This window comes from Impatiens glandulifera, chromosome 3, assembly GCF_907164915.1.
Source record: "Impatiens glandulifera chromosome 3, dImpGla2.1, whole genome shotgun sequence".
In the NCBI taxonomy this organism is placed as follows: Eukaryota; Viridiplantae; Streptophyta; class Magnoliopsida; order Ericales; family Balsaminaceae; genus Impatiens; species Impatiens glandulifera.
Genome location: NC_061864.1, coordinates 61,116,414 through 61,132,851, shown reverse-complemented (window position 1 = coordinate 61,132,851; position 16,438 = coordinate 61,116,414). Strand labels below are relative to the sequence as shown.

Below are 16,438 nucleotides of genomic sequence, written 5' to 3'. Positions count from 1 at the left end.
AGATTTCTTAGAAAATAAATTATTATTTTATATTTTAAAAATTATTAAAATTGTAATATGTTATCGATTTTTATTTTATGAAGCTAGTTGACTTACCGTAAGGTCTGATATAATTTATTAAATTTGTAGTGAGAATTAAAATTAATGAATTAAGACACGGACTACTCAATTATTGATTACTATGTTATCATTTTAATTTTTTTCTTAAAGTTATTGTAATTTGTGACCACTAATTAATGCAGAAGAGAGGCCTGAAATCATAAAAAAAAATAATTTATAAATGCTCCAGCAATCATATAGAGAGATGTAGCATGCAAATTAAAGTATCATTGTCAAATCTTAAATTTCATTTCTGTCAATCATCACTATCCTTGAAAGTCACCTTGATCCATACAAACCCTAAAAGCTAATTAATAACCCCTCTTCATATTCAATAGGAGCCATACAAATTTAAAATCTCCTCTAACAAATTAATCTAAGAGGAAACAAATTAATTAAACAAAACCCATGTAACTATTCTTTTGTTAAATCATGTTTTAATCTCAAGCCAATCCCCAGCAAGCTGCAACAACTTGCTTCTTCCACTCTCTTTTTTTTCTCTAGCAAAAATCAGAGAGAAAACATGCAATTTAATTACAGTATGTACAGATAGTAGTTGAGGTCCCCCACAAAGAAGAAATGATGTTCTTTCTTGGCCATCATTCTTCTTTCATTCTCAGCCTTTAGTGTCAAAATGGAATATTTAAATGGAGTTAGTGAAAGATGAGAGGTGTTTGGATTCGATTCTCCAACACCTCTCGATATCTTGGGCAATCCTATTTGCATCCATCGAAGCGCCAAGCAATCCGCGTTTTGTAAAACCTACTGCGTATAAACCATTCTCGCCTTTCCATCCATTGGGGAAAGGTTTTTTTGGCAATCCATCTTTTTTTGAAAACATCTCTTTTTCCTGTAATACAATACAATTGAGGTTGTTTACTACAAAATATTTCATTTTGTAAAAATCAAAATCTAAAAATTGATAAAAAAAAAGTCAATATTTTCAATTACCTAAAAAAAGTTTAATCTAATTCAATCACGTGTTTCATACAAAATAAAACAATACGGATCTCACTTTTTATTTTAAAAAATAATTGTGATGATGATAATGCCAAAATACTAGCTTTCACAATTCAATCTCACATTTTTTTCAATGCTAGAATGCAAAATTTATAATAACCCGATGATTTAAATGTACCTTTAGCCAAGAGGGTACGTTGCTTTTGTAGCCTGTTGCCAATATAATCGCATCGAAAATTTCCTTTCGACCGTCAATAAATTCCACACAATGAGAACTCAATCGTTGAATGGCTGGAGAAATCTGATTCAAGAGGTGTCATTAGTTATAAACAAGTTTCACATCATTTCTAAAGTAAGGTATTCCAATTTTTTTTTGAATTTTTAAAATATCTCTTCTTCTTTGTATCAATATCATTCCAACCAAATACTTAATTCATCAAAATTAATACTAATATATCCTTATTTTAATTTTAATAAATTAAATTTTAAATGCAAAAACATATCTTAATAATTTATGTTAAAAACTCCCAAATAACCCACACATTTTTTAAATCATAAAAATCCAAAGATTAAACAAACCTCAAATCACCTTGTTTTGTTTTGGAAAAGAAAACTATCCAAATTATTAAAAAAGACAAAATAATTAGAAAAAAACACCCAAATTAAGAAGAAAAGCATTGAGAAGGTAATTAGTTAATGATTAATGTAATTAAAAAGTACCATAATTTCTCCAGTTTTGATCTTGGCAAGGGTGCCTACATCCAAGACTGGGGTCTTTCCTGACAAGTTCTTTAGTTCTAAGGGACCCGCAGAAGGGCGGTTGAGTCCAAATCGGGCAGTGTCCCCTAAAATGAACCTGGAAACTACTAGCAAGAGCCTGTCCACAAGGCGCACGGGCAGCCATTTTAGTAGTAACATAGACAGCCCGAAAGTGGACGTACCCAACATCTTTCGTGGTAAGACATGTACCTTAAAAAAAGAATAAAACATCTATCATTACCACCTTAGTAAAAGATTTTTAATAAAGGAAATCCAATTCAATCAAAGGAGGTGTCCCTAAAATATGTTTTTTAAGACAGGGTCCAGCTAGCTAACTAATGCCAACTTCACATTCTGGTTTGCAAGTGATTTGCTTTCATGGCCATTACCAGAAACCTTAATTAGTCTACTTTACAGGTACCATTACCAAAAGCTCAACCTTTTCCACTTCTTTTTAATATTTTTTTTTTAAAAAAATAAACAATATACCAAAAACAAAGAATACCCATTTTTGCAATGAAATGTTTTTACCCATTTAAAAAACAATCAATAAAAAGTTAACTTTGAGTTAACTCATAGTGAAGACTCTATTTCACTGTGATAGAGCGCAAAAATTTATGTCTTCAAAATCATGGGTCGAGTCTTCATACCCGGACCATTTATAAAAAAATTTAATTCATGAGTCATGGCAACCCATTCTTAACACTATCACGACGAGTTATTTGATTATTTTCGATTAGTTCCCTTTAACCCTTTTGTTGACTTGATATTTTCTACTATGAATCAACTACAAGATTCATTTTTTTTAATATTCAAAATGTTGTGAATGTCTTGTGAATATCATGTTATCAAAGACATTAAACATACAAAAACAAGTAAAATCGCACAAACTAAAATAAAAATAAAAATATTGATCAATCATTTTGAAAAATAAGAATAGAAAAAGAAACCAATAATCAAAAGATTTGATCACAATAGTTACAAACTAAAAAAAACAAAAAAAAAACATTGAAAATTATGTTTTAATTTCTTAGAAATGAGTTAGTTATACATAGATAGATCTCAAATTATGTATATATAACAAGGTAATTGAACAATGAAACCATTAGAGTGAAAAAAAATTAACCTAAGATTTGTAAGTTTAACCTAGGATTGACAAAAAAAAAAAAAAAAAAACAACCTAATTAAGTAATTATTTCGTACCTTGTTTCTAACCACAAGCGAAGGTCTTGCATTATAACTACAAAGATCCAAACAAACTTCCATACCCGAATTCCCACATCCAACAACCAAAACCTTTTTATCTCTAAACAAATCTCCATTCTTATACAAACTAGTATGCATAATCTCCCCTCCAAATTCCCCCATCCCATCAATAACCGGCACCACCGCCTCCCCATTTTCTCCGGTCGCCGCCACCAACCACCTACAAACATACTCCTTCTCCCTAGTCCTAACCCGCCAAAACCCAACGCTCCGATCAAACTCCGCCTTCACCACCGACTGACCAAACTCCGGCCTAATCCCAAACCGATCCGCATAACCCACAAGATAATTTACAAATTGACCCTTCGAAGGATACATAGGAAAATCATTCGGAAAGGACATTAAGGGTAATTCACAAAAGTGTTTAGGTAAATGAAGACATAACCTATCGTATGACTTTAGTTGCCATAACGAAGCTATGCATTCGGATCTCTCTAGAACAACGCTGGGTATTCCTCTTTCTTTTAGACAGGCGGCGGTGGCGAGACCGGAAGGACCGGCGCCGACGATCACCGGACCGGGAACGAATACGGTGGGTGTGTTCTTTCTTAAATGATCATAATCCATTGAATTGAATTGAATATTTGATGGATAATGGTAATTATATATATTGATGTATGATGTGAAGGAAAGAGTTGGTCAAGTTGATGTGAAAAAAAGAGCGAAAAGTGAGGAGGTGTTAGTGAAATTAGTAAGTAGGGAAACGTGTGTTTTATAATAGGAATAAGATTCAAGAAGAGTCCTGAATAAGAGGAATGGATAAAATGTATTTTGTGACTGTGTGAGAGAGAAAATTCTTACTTATCCACTCTCTCTCTCTTCGTGAGTTTGAATCTGTTTGTTGAATGAGAGAGATGAGCGGAGAGATGAGCGGAATGCTGCGCGCGGGTCTGTCTATTATCAGCATGAATGAAAGAGAGAGACTGATATGTATGTATATATAAATAAGCTTATAATTAGATACACATAGTAATAAGTGAGAGAGAAGGACTTTCTTGTATATTGTTAGAGATAGAGAGAGAGTATATGTTATTGTCTTGACTTTCTATCTAAATATATATGGTGTGGAGTGGAAGTGGCAAAGTGGTAAAATTCATGAGCAACGGTAGGGTTATCAAAATATATGATCATTAGAAAAAAATTAGGTTTGGGTAATGTATTTCGGTTTTGCGTCGAAATCAGGTCTACATGTTTCGTTCGATTAATAAATAACTTAACATTAAGTCGACTTAAAATGACTTAAAGTAGACTCGTCAATATATTTATAAATTTGTTAGAATAGTATGTTTATCTTTTTCTACTCAATCATTTATTTACTTTTATAGAGTTTTGTGTAGACGGATGTGAAATTTATAAGTTTCGTTATTCTTTTGTGTTGATATTATTTTAATATGAAATAGAGATATAATAATAATTACATCAGATTAAATCGAGTTGGGTTTGAACTGAGTCGAGTCGGGTGAGATTAGGTTCAATTACAAATAAACATATCAGATTCAGGTTTGAGATTTTGGCAAAAATTACTAAACATATTAGATTCAAATTAGTATCGTTCGACCTAAAATCCTATCGACAAGAACCCAATATGAAGTGTGACCCTAAGTAATTGTGCATAAACATTTGTAGGTAACATAGTTGATTATTGTTATTATTTATAAAAAAAAATTGAGTTTAAGGTAATTTTCACTACCATTATAAGGATCAATTGTACCTTGAAATTCTTAAATTAAAGAATGTTCAAATAAAATTGTATGTGATTATATACTTAGTGGTCTAGTAAGTGCATTTTTGTTTAACCTATTAAGATAGTTTAAATGACAAGAGTAGATACTTAAGAGACTAAATATTACTTTTTCAATTCTTAATTAAAACACCTTAAAATAGCCTTCTACATTTAAAAAAAAATAAAACAACATTTTAACTTAAAACAAAAGTTAGGTAAAAATTTCTTATCATATTCTATTGCTTGGATAGTGAGATGAGTTTTTTCCTCACATTTTCCACTCTCATGAGTCATCTTTAGTAATATATAACTAAATTAGTGTTCATATTCATCACTTGTTGCTTGAATAACATCATGTTATTCCACATTTCCAAACATATACACAATTCTTGACAAATGGGATGTCTTAATCTTGTTTTTTGTATTCAATAAGTTTCTAGGTCAGCTTTATGAGGTTAAACATCTTTCTCACGTGTTTAGCTTTGTTTATGTGTGGTTAACTTAGAATATTTTATTGACGAAAGACTTAAAGTTCTATTTTCATTAAAAATATCATAATAAAAATATCATAAGTTGAAGTGGAGATCATACTAGTATCCAACATTCAAATATATATTAACTAGATTTATGTGCACCCTAGTAAATCTGATCAAACTGTAAAAACATGAGTTAAAATAATTAAAATGTGAGAAAACTTAAAAATTAAGAAGACTTAGTTTTCTCTTTTTGACAAAGAATCAATTGATAATGTTGTTTATTTTGATAACAAGAGATAAATAAGAAATACCTACACATTAGGAATATTGAGGAATTATCCACATTTAATGAAATGGTTTATCTTTTCAAATAAAAGAGACAATTATCCATATATGATTTGGAATTATCTTGTTATAAATTAGGAATTATCTGCATTCTTTAAATGTTGTGGTGAAAATTATCTCATTCTTCTTGAGATTTATTTTCTCCTTTATTCTTGGAATATCGTTAAAATAATTGTGTAACGTCCCTAAACAATATAGGAAGACAGTTAAAACAAAGTGTGAGGATAAGTATTTGATAAGAATGCTAACAATAAACTTTTATTCAATGGAAAAATTATCCCATAGATAAAGTTTTATTGAATGGAAAAATTATCCTTGTTGACACACCAAATATTAAAATACTTCTTAAAAAAAATAAAGTTTACTTAGATAGTTGACTAATTATAAATTCTAAAATTAAATATTTATTTGAAATTGTAAAAGTTTACTTTAAATATTAGTTTTTATTATTATTTTTTAATCACTAAAAATTGACACCCCTAATTTATAATATTAAAATAATTATTTTAAATTATTTTTAAATAAATATAATTAATCAATGATAAAAATCTATTTAAAATAATTAATTAGGATTAATTATTGTACTAATTAATAAATTAATTAGGATTTAAGGCCAAAATAAAAAATAAAATTATTTGAAATGATAAATGTTGTACCCATTCTATTTTAAAATAATTTTAGAAAAAAATAAAGGACAAAATAAGTAATTTTGATGAATTGTTATATCCATTTAATCTAAAAAAAAATTATTTATTTAAATCTTAAAAATATAAAAAAGTAAAAATAAAATAAATTAATAAAATATTTGACATATTTATTTTAATACTTTGTTTATTTGAAAAGATCAAAATTAAAGTCAAAAGAATGAAACAAAAATAATTTTAAATAAATTATTAAGAATTTAATAAAAAAATATATATTTGTGATCATGGCCGAAACTAGAAAAATTAGTTGCAACGCATGTTAGGATCATCGGATGAGCGCTAAATTTTCATCTAGCGCCCAAGAAGCCTCCGCGTAGTTGGTTGTAGCTAGAGCAACGCGCGCCCGGGCCACATCGGATCAACAAACGGCCTATTAACTGGAACGCTAACGGAGTGGCCAAACGACAATAACGTTGGACGGACCGTTAATGGAGAGCATCTCAACATCAAAATGACATCGTTTTTGAATCCAGTCTTCGTCTTCATCGTTTTTGACTAATCTGATCCACTAGGCTGGATCAACTAACTTAGGAATGCTATAAATAGCTTCCCTAAGTAATTCTGAAGCTAAGAAACTAACTCATATCCTTCAAATCGAAGAAAATCAAAATCCGCCATTAAAGCTTGAAGCTTACAAATTTTTTGAATTTTTGAATTTTCTATTTGAGCCCTTAAAGCTTGGATTTGAACATCTAGAAAGCTTACATAAGGATCAAGGGTTGTTCTCCAATCATTGGTAAGGTTTGAATCACCCTCTAATTCATATTTATAGTTTGAATTTGAAATGATATTTCAAATTGTATAAGCTTGTATGATTGTTGTTTATGATGTTTTATGGTTGAAAATTCATCCCTAGATGATTTATAAACTATCTGGATATGATAGAACCGATCAATCAATCTAAATAACAAAAACCCAAATTTGAATATTCAAAATAAAAAAACAGGTTTGTTGTTATTGGGTTAATTTTGTTGAATCATAACTCAAAAAGCTTCCCAACATGATTGTAATGATATTGAGAAACTGTTTGGATCATGTTTGATCCATCCCAATCATGTTTGATCAAAATAAAAAACTTCAAAATAAATTGAAAATTTTAAGTTATTGAATTGGTTAAAATAAACATCCAGTTTTCTTTTTTAGTACCAATCAAGTATATGTAATATAAGGAAGCTATTGGATAACTCCTTACACTTCAAAACAACTTTAAAATTAAAAACTCGATTGATCACAAACAATTTTGAACAAATTAATCATCATCCATGTCGATTGATATATTGAGATGATGATCAACATGTTCCTAGGAGTTTTGTGAAGCTACCCAAGTTGTTACATCAAAGAATCAGAGCTAAAAAAACGAATTTAAAAACCTATACTATGGTGTTGTTGAGGATCAAGGTTTTTTAGCCTAAGACCGAGGATCCTCGATCCGAACCCAACATTAGGACCGAGAAAATTGACCTAGGACCGAGAGATCCGACCAATGTTCTTGAGCTAGGACCGAGAGGTCTGACCTATGACCGAGAAGTTTAACATTGAGACCGATAATCCCAAACCTTAGGACCGAGACTCCTTAACCTTAGAGCCAAGATGTCTAATCTTGGGATCGAGAATCCCAATCTTGGGACTGAAAGCTCCTAATCCCATGACCGAGTGGTTTATACACCTCGACCGAATAACTTATCCCTATGCTAACCTAGGACCAATAGATTTATACACTTAGACCGGTAAGATCAGTCAAGGACCGAGAGTCCTTAACACCTAAACCGAGGGACTTCGACACTCCGACCGAAGATCCCGAGTCTCGAGCGAGAGGCCCCTCGACTCAGAATGGGAGTCTTTTGACCTCGACCGATAAAAGCGAACCATTGCCTTAGGACTCCGGTCCTAAGGCCTGTTTGGTCTCCCTTTTAAAAATCCAAAATTATTTTTGTAATTATGGGACTCCAAATCATTTTCTAAAAATCCCGAAAATTAGAAAAAATGCATTTTAAATATTTTGGGATATTTCCACCAAAATATTTCAACAAAGGCTTGTTTGGTGTTTATTTTTAAACCCTAATGCCTTTAAAAATGACTGATATTCTTCAGGTATTTCCACCATAGTTATCATCCGCAACAGGTACCAACATTTTAAATATTATTGTTTAAATATTTTAATTAACGCTAAAACATAAAAGCTTCACTAGGACCGGAAGAATAAACGGTTAAAACTCAAACGTTATATAACTGATTTTCAAAAGCTAACTTTATAAGTAGAGACCATTTTTTAAATAAGTACGGAGGACAAAGTGCGAAAGCTTTTTTCCGAGTATCACCAAACTGTGAACTAAAAGAAAACTATGGTCAATAAATTTGTTTATGAATGTCAACTTTTATTGATTTTAAAAATTCAATAGGCGACTTTGTTTCAAATAAATAATATTTTAAATTAATTATGTTTAATTAATTTAAACTAAAGGATTTTTTAAAAATCAAACTGTGATTTGATTACCATAAATCCCCGGATTATTTAAAATTAAACCCTAAAATTAATTATTTTTAATTAGTTTAAAAAAGCTGTCAGGAATCAACGATATTTTTTAAAAATAATGCTTAATTTTAAAAGAAAATTCCTGACACGCAAGTTAGGGTTGAAACTCTCGAATCTCAAGCTTTCTACGGAACCCAATGTAACCCGATATTTTCTCGAGGTTACATTATTATTATTTATCATTAAGTATAAAGTTAATTAAAAAATAACAATAAATAAATAATAATAATTATAATATTAATTATATTAATTTATTTATTTTAAATAATAACATTTTTATTTATAAATATAAATTCATTTTTTCATGTAAAGTCGAAATTAGTAAAATTGTAAAATCTTATTATTTTAAATTTAAAATCGTAAAAATTTGACTAATTTAGAAGTTACGAGACTGATTAACATTATCTAAAATTGTAAAATTTTAAGAATTAACTAGATATTTTAACTCCATTTATCAAGTTCATAGTTCTCATTCATCCACAAACACAATTCAGTTGTAGCTGGATCGTGGACCTTATATCCATATTCGGCAATGATATAGGAACATGAGATAGTTGAGTTTTTCTTGATGTTAAGATTTGAGAGTAATTGTTAATTAAGTCTATAAGAGAGCTTCCAAACCCTAATGTATACCCTAATTGCTTTGTCCCTAAGCAATTGTGAAAGGATGTAAACAGTATAAGTAGATCGGATCGAGTAGTGTTTAGGATTAGAAAGAGATATTTAGAAAGAGATATTGTGGAATCTCAGTAAAAACACTAATAATGAAACATATGACACATATTTCATCCTTGTGTAACTTTATCTGGTTAAGAGTACGAAACCTAGTTAAAATGTTAAATCAACCACAAATATAATCATGGAATTAAAATTGAAATTGAAATTAAATTTAAAATTGAAATTCAAATTGAAATTGGAATTGAACTAATTTCAATTGTTAAGTTTGGTTAAACATTTAATATTAAGAATTAAAATTTTAATAAAATTTAAATTAATGTATTTTTATAATTTTCAATATTACTCATTATAACATGAACTGTAATTCCATTTTTTTTTTATGTTTTTTAAATAAAAATATATTATTATTTTATCATTTATAATACGGTTTAACGTGTTAAAATATTTTTTTTATTTATTTAAAAAGTTAAAACGTTGAGTCAATATATTTTTTAAAATAATTTAATAATTTAAATGTCGAACGACCAATATTTATTTTTATTTTGCCAGTATATCTCTTTGCAAACCATCTTTTCCTTCACATTTGGTTAGTCTTCATAATTTAAGAAATTAACATGTCGAACTGATATTTTATTATATTTAGTAAATTATCATGTCGAACCGATATTTTTTCATGAAAATCAACCTTAAAGAAAAACTCTTAATATTTGAACTATCATATTATTCACGTTGTGTCAAACAAATATCTTGATAGTATAGATAATATATATTTAAATTGTTATTATTGTATTATTTTTAAATATAGGAATTGAATTAAATTATAATTCAATATAAATTCTTGTGAAATTAGAAATAGAATTAAATGTCAATTCCATTCATTTACTCATCCAAACAGACCCTTAACAAAAAAAAAATTTATAATATCCATGCAGGTAAAACAAACTAGCATTTAAAATAGGAAAAAAGCTCACTTAGACGTATGTACTTGTACAACTAGCTCACTTAGACGTATGTACTAATAAAATGTCATTTAAACATATGTACTATCAAAAATTGGCTCATTTAGCCTCTTTTAGTAACCATAGTTAACTTTTATTTTTAAATTTATATATTTATTAATTAAATATTAATATATTTTCTCTCTCTTTTCTTTTCATTTATTATTTCATTTATTACTAATAAATGAATCTTCTATTTTTTTTTATCTTTTTTATAATTTTTTATTATTTCTATATGAGTATTTATGATTGATTATTTTAATTTTATTTTATATATATATATGAGCATTGATTATTAATTATTTTAACTCTATATTTCTTTTTCTTTTATATATATATATATATTTTATATTTACATTAATTATTAATTATTTTAAATTTGTTTATCCCAATAATTGAATATAACAATGAAAATTCTTTCAACAATAAAAATCCTTCAACATAAAAATAAATTAATTAAGAATTAAGAATTGAATAATAATAAAAACTCATTCATCAAACACCAAAAGAGTAATAATCAAATATTAGACAAAACAATTCATTTATTAATATAAGTCGTGAATAAAAATTAAATAAAAAATTATTAATTTCATTTTTATTTATATTAAACTAAATAAGAAAAAACTCTTTTTCATTTTTATTATATTAAATTAAATAAGAAAAAAACCCTTAAAAAAAATATTACAGTAAAACATAAAATTCATAAATAAGTTGTTAAACTTTTTTAAAAAAATGAGAATTTAAGAAATACGAGAAATAAAAACTAATAAAAAAAGATGAAATATAAAATAAAAATTAATATTAAAATAATAAAAAATTTAAGAATAAAATAAATTATCTATTTTAATTAATGAAAAAAAAAAGAGAGAAAATATATTAATATTTAATTAATAAATATATAAATTTAAAAATAAAAGTTAACCATGGTTACTAAAAGAGGCTAAATGAGCCAATTTTTGATAGTACATACGTTTAAATGACCTTTTATTAGTACACACGTCTAAATGAGCGTCTAAATGAGCTAGTTGTACAAGTACATACGTCTAAGTGAGCTTTTTTCCTTTAAAATAAGATAAAACAAACTAGAATTTAAATAAAATAAAGAAACACTATTTTAAATTGGGTCAATTAATTTAAAACTATATTTTGTAAGAATTTTTTAGATTATAAACTTCTTTCTTCCTTGAAGATTAATTACTCAAAAGACTTTGAAACAAAATCACTCATAAATGTTTTATCTGTTATTTTACAATCTCTTTTTAATTTAAAGTATTTTATTGATATTAATCTATTTTTTTTAATTGTATCGTTATAGAGAAAAACAATAATCCAATTTTCATCCTTTTTTCAGACTAGCTTGTAGAGTAAGATCCGCAAACAAAATTCAATAACTACTTAAATAGACAATTTGTGTATGTTTCTTCAAATTTGGAATCAACCATATGACATATATTTTCAATTTAATGTAACAAATCATACAATTTTATATATATATAAAAAAGAAAACAAGAATACACTCATTCTAAGAAGCTATCATCTAGTATACAATAATTGTTGTTAACTCATTGTTTTAAATTACGATTCTCACTTAATACGCCTTGAATAGAAGTAAAAATCGTTAGTGTGAGTTGTAATGCTAGCTTTCTATATTAAAATAATAATAAAAAATTATAACTCCTTAGAAATTATAAATTATCTCTCACACTTCTTCCACAATAATTTTATCTTTCATTACTTCTTTTTTTACTTTTTTTTATATTATAAGAACAATTACCGAATAAAATAAAAAGAATAAGTTAGAATGTTATCAAACATAAACACGATTAACAAATAAGTTGAATCTATCTAACCTTAATTACTATCTTAGGCAAAAAAAAAAAGTAGGTTTTAGTTTCTTTTGATTTGCATAAAAAAACTTTATGAAGTCATCAAATACTCTTATTTTGTTCTAAATCATTGGACTCTCCTTTAAGGATGGAGACGGTTTATTATTTCTTGGATAATGCATATAAAAATTTAAATACAAATATAAATATTAAAAAAAAAACATATAACAATGAAACCACATAAAAAAAACAATTAGCAAAAACAAGAGAGTAAGGGAGAGAAATGACATAGCAAACAACCATAAATAATTAAATATAATAAATAATGCTTGCCCTTGATAAGGGCCAGAAGATAAGACAAAAATGTTTGCTCTAGATTATGATCCAATAAGGCATGATGAAATTCGTGGGGCATGATTGGAAAAGTGAGATTTGAACATATACTCCATATTTTATTTTATAATAGATTAATAATATAATTTACAATTATATATATAGAGGCGGAGATCGTTTCATTTTCTCTTCACCATTTAAATGTAAAATAATTTGGGATAATCGGTGTGAGAACCTATTTAATCGCACTAGATCCATCACAACATAGGTTCAAATAACAATACTACAGGTTTTGCACCATTGATGAGTCCATCAATGCTCATTTATGTTAGTAATCTTGTCTCTAACTATTTGTTTGTCCCGTTTTTCGACAATAAAGAATTATTAATCAGATTTAAAATTGTTTTTCTTTTATTTAGTATTGTGAACGCTTAAGTTAATCTTTTACACTCGCATCTTTTGTGTTATTTTTTTTAATTTAAGTCATATATAAAGTTAGTTGTTAGTCCTTACAGGAGATTCTCCTATATTGTTATGGTCAATCATGTTAGTTAATGTTTTTTTAAATCAAGTTTATTCTTTAGTTAAAGTTTAGTACCATTTTTTACAGTAAAATAATTAATCTTTCACTCAACTTGGCTTGGGACGTTTTTATTGAAAATTAAACTTAAAACACTTTATATCTTATGTAAGATTTTCTTTCATGATAATTCATAATAAACAATAACAATCGAATTTACTTTAATTATCTTATTATGTTAATAATTTTCTTCCACTCTCCTTTATGGAGAATTTAACCCATTGAGTATTATTAGTACATAATTAATCAACACAATATAACATTAGGCATTATGACTTCCACTCCTTTGAGCTCTTTCCTTCTAGGCTCCATTGGAAGTTTTATTCAGTGTGCAATTAAATTACTTGTTTGAAAAGCTTGATTAGACATGACTACCAATTGTCCAAAAAAAAATGATTTGGGTCTTCAAATACTTAATTTAAATTATATATATACCTTAATTTATTTTATCCCCATATGTATTAGACTAATCCCACTAACTTCAGCCTTTTCTTCTCTATTACATTCACATTTTTTTTTTCATTTTGACATTAATTGGTGTACGAACTTTTTTCGTTTTTGTCTCGATTTAAAATATTTTTTAACTTTATATTTAAGAGCGGTTCGTGCGATCCAAAATTGGTCGGCCACATGATTATCTTCCTCTTGAATCCCGAGTGGGATGAGGAACCCAAATGGTAAGTTCGACACGTGCACTTTTTAAAAAAAAAATAGTCGATTACTTTGCTAAGTTCCGTGGTTTATCTTCTTCTCTAATCTCGTAAACTAAATGAGATATTAACTCTCTCGGGAGTCGTCTCGTCTTAAATTGAGACGAGAAACCGAAGTAGAACTTAACAATAGCTAGACATTCTTTTAGCTCTTTTTTAAGATTCACCACTTAGTTTTCTCCTTGATAAAGAAAAAAAATTTAGAAATTCATTTGGGCTCGGTGCTGGGTTACTTGTGGGAATGAACTTTTTGGCATTATGGCCCACATGCCCGTCCAAAAGGACAGTCTACTAGCAAATAAATTTAACATTTTTGTTTTAGTCATGACAAATTACACAAATTTTATTTAATTTAAATCAATAACTTAATCTCGTTCATTTTCCACTTGTGCCCTAGATTAAGATATAGAGGAGACATACTCTTTCCCTTCCTAAATTCATCTAGACTATGGTTTCGGTAAGTAAAATGTTCATTAGGTGACTAAATATGGACCAAAAACCAATAAATAATTTAGTTTGAAAATAGTTTAAACATGCAATGTATCCGAAAATCGAGGTTAATACATCAAAATTTAGAAATAATTTGAGAAGTATCCTAGAATTTTCCTCATATTTTTTGGACACCTGTAACACAAGTTATGGACACTATAAGTTAGGAAAAATGAGGTTAAATGACTAAATTGCCCCTAACCATAATTTTCTAATTCCATAAAATGTAGAAAAATATTCTGGAACATTTTCTATTTTTTTCAGTTTTTTAAAAAATATTTTGAGCCTCCTTAATTCATAAATAACCTAAAATGCTAAAATTGTCAAATAAATGAACTTTGTTGGTAGGGGTGAGCAAACGGGTAAACCCAACCCATATTCAACCCAAATTAAATTTACCCAACCCATATTATTTATGGGTTGAGTAACCCAAATTATTATTTTTATTTTTTCATTTAACATGTATTTTGACTCATTTAACATATTTTTATTCGTTTAACACGTTTTTGACGTTTTCCACATTTTTCACGTTTTTGGCATATTTTGATACGTTTCACACGTTTTTGACACGTTTAACACGTTTTTCACATTTTGACACGTTTAATACGTTTTTCACACATTTAACACGTTTTTGACACGTTGAACACGTTTTTGGCACGTTTAACACATTTTGACACATTAAACACGTTTTGATACGTTTAACACGTTCTTGACACGTTGAACACATTTGACATGTTTTTCACGAATATGACACATTTGACACATTTTGACACGTTTTTCACGTTTTGGCACGTTTTTGACACGTTTAACATATTTTTTTACATTTTTGACACGTTTAATACGTTTTTCACACGTTTTGATACGTTTAACATGTTTTGACACGTTGAACACGTTTTTCGCACGTTTAACACGTTTTTGACACATTAAACACGTTTTTCATGTTTTTCATGTTTTTGACATGTTTAACACGTTTTTAACATCTTTTGACACTTTTTTCACGACTATGACACATTTAACACATTTTGATACATTTTTTTTTATGTTTTTGGCACGTTTAACACGTTTTTGACAAATTTAATATGTTTTCAAGTTTTTCACATTCTTGACACGTTCAACACGTTTTTAACACGTTTAACACATTTTTCACAGGTTTTGGCACGTTTAACATGTTTCTCATATTTTTGACATGTTTAATACGTTTTTCACATATTTAACATGCCAAAACGTGAAAAATGTGGCAAAAACATGAAAACGTGTTAAACATGTAAAAAACGTGTTAAACATGTAAAAAACGTGTTAAACATGCCAAAACGTGTTAAACATGCCAAAACGTGTTAAAACTTATCAAAATGTGTTAACGTGCAAAAAACATGTTAAACATGTCAAAAATATGTTAAATGTGTAAAGATGTGTTAAATGTTCAAAAAATGTGGGAAAACATGCCAAAAACATAAAAAAACGTGTTAAATGTGCTAAAAATGTGTTAAATGAGCCAAAAACGTGTTAAATGTGTTAAAATGTCAAAAACGTGTTAAACGTGCCAAAAACGTGAAAACCGTGTTAAACTTATCAAAAACGTGTTAACGTGTTATATAAATGTTAAAAATGTGTTAAATATGCCAAAAACGTGAAAAATGTGTTAAACGTGTGAAAAGTGTGTTATTAGTGTGAAAACGTGTTAAATATGTCAAAAACGTGTTAAACGTGCCAAAAACGTGTTAAACGTACCAAAAACGTGTTAAACGTGTGAAAAACGTATTAAACGTGATAAAAACGTAAAAACATGTTAAACGTGTTATTATTGTGAAAATGTGTTATTAGTGTGAAAACGTGTTAAACATGTCAAAAACGTGTTAAATGTGCCAAAAACGTGAAAACGTGTTAAACATGTGAAAATGTGTTATAAGTGTGAAAACGTGTTATAAATGTTGAAAACGTGTTAAATGTGTTCGACTTAAA

The 16,438-nt window shown here is 27.9% G+C and overlaps 1 protein-coding gene across 1 annotated transcript; it reads right to left on the bottom strand.

Moving 5' to 3' along the window:
• Window positions 1-290: 290 nt before the first annotated feature.
• Window positions 291-3,651, bottom strand: LOC124930562 (indole-3-pyruvate monooxygenase YUCCA6-like). The gene is made up of 4 exons (XM_047470895.1): window positions 3,022-3,651; window positions 1,780-2,028; window positions 1,238-1,360; window positions 291-949 (listed from the first exon to the last, which is right to left on the bottom strand). Exons 1-4 carry the CDS (start codon window positions 3,649-3,651, stop codon window positions 743-745), a joined length of 1,209 nt encoding a protein of 402 aa, XP_047326851.1. The 3' UTR covers window positions 291-742.
• Between the last annotated feature and the right edge of the window lie 12,787 nt (window positions 3,652-16,438).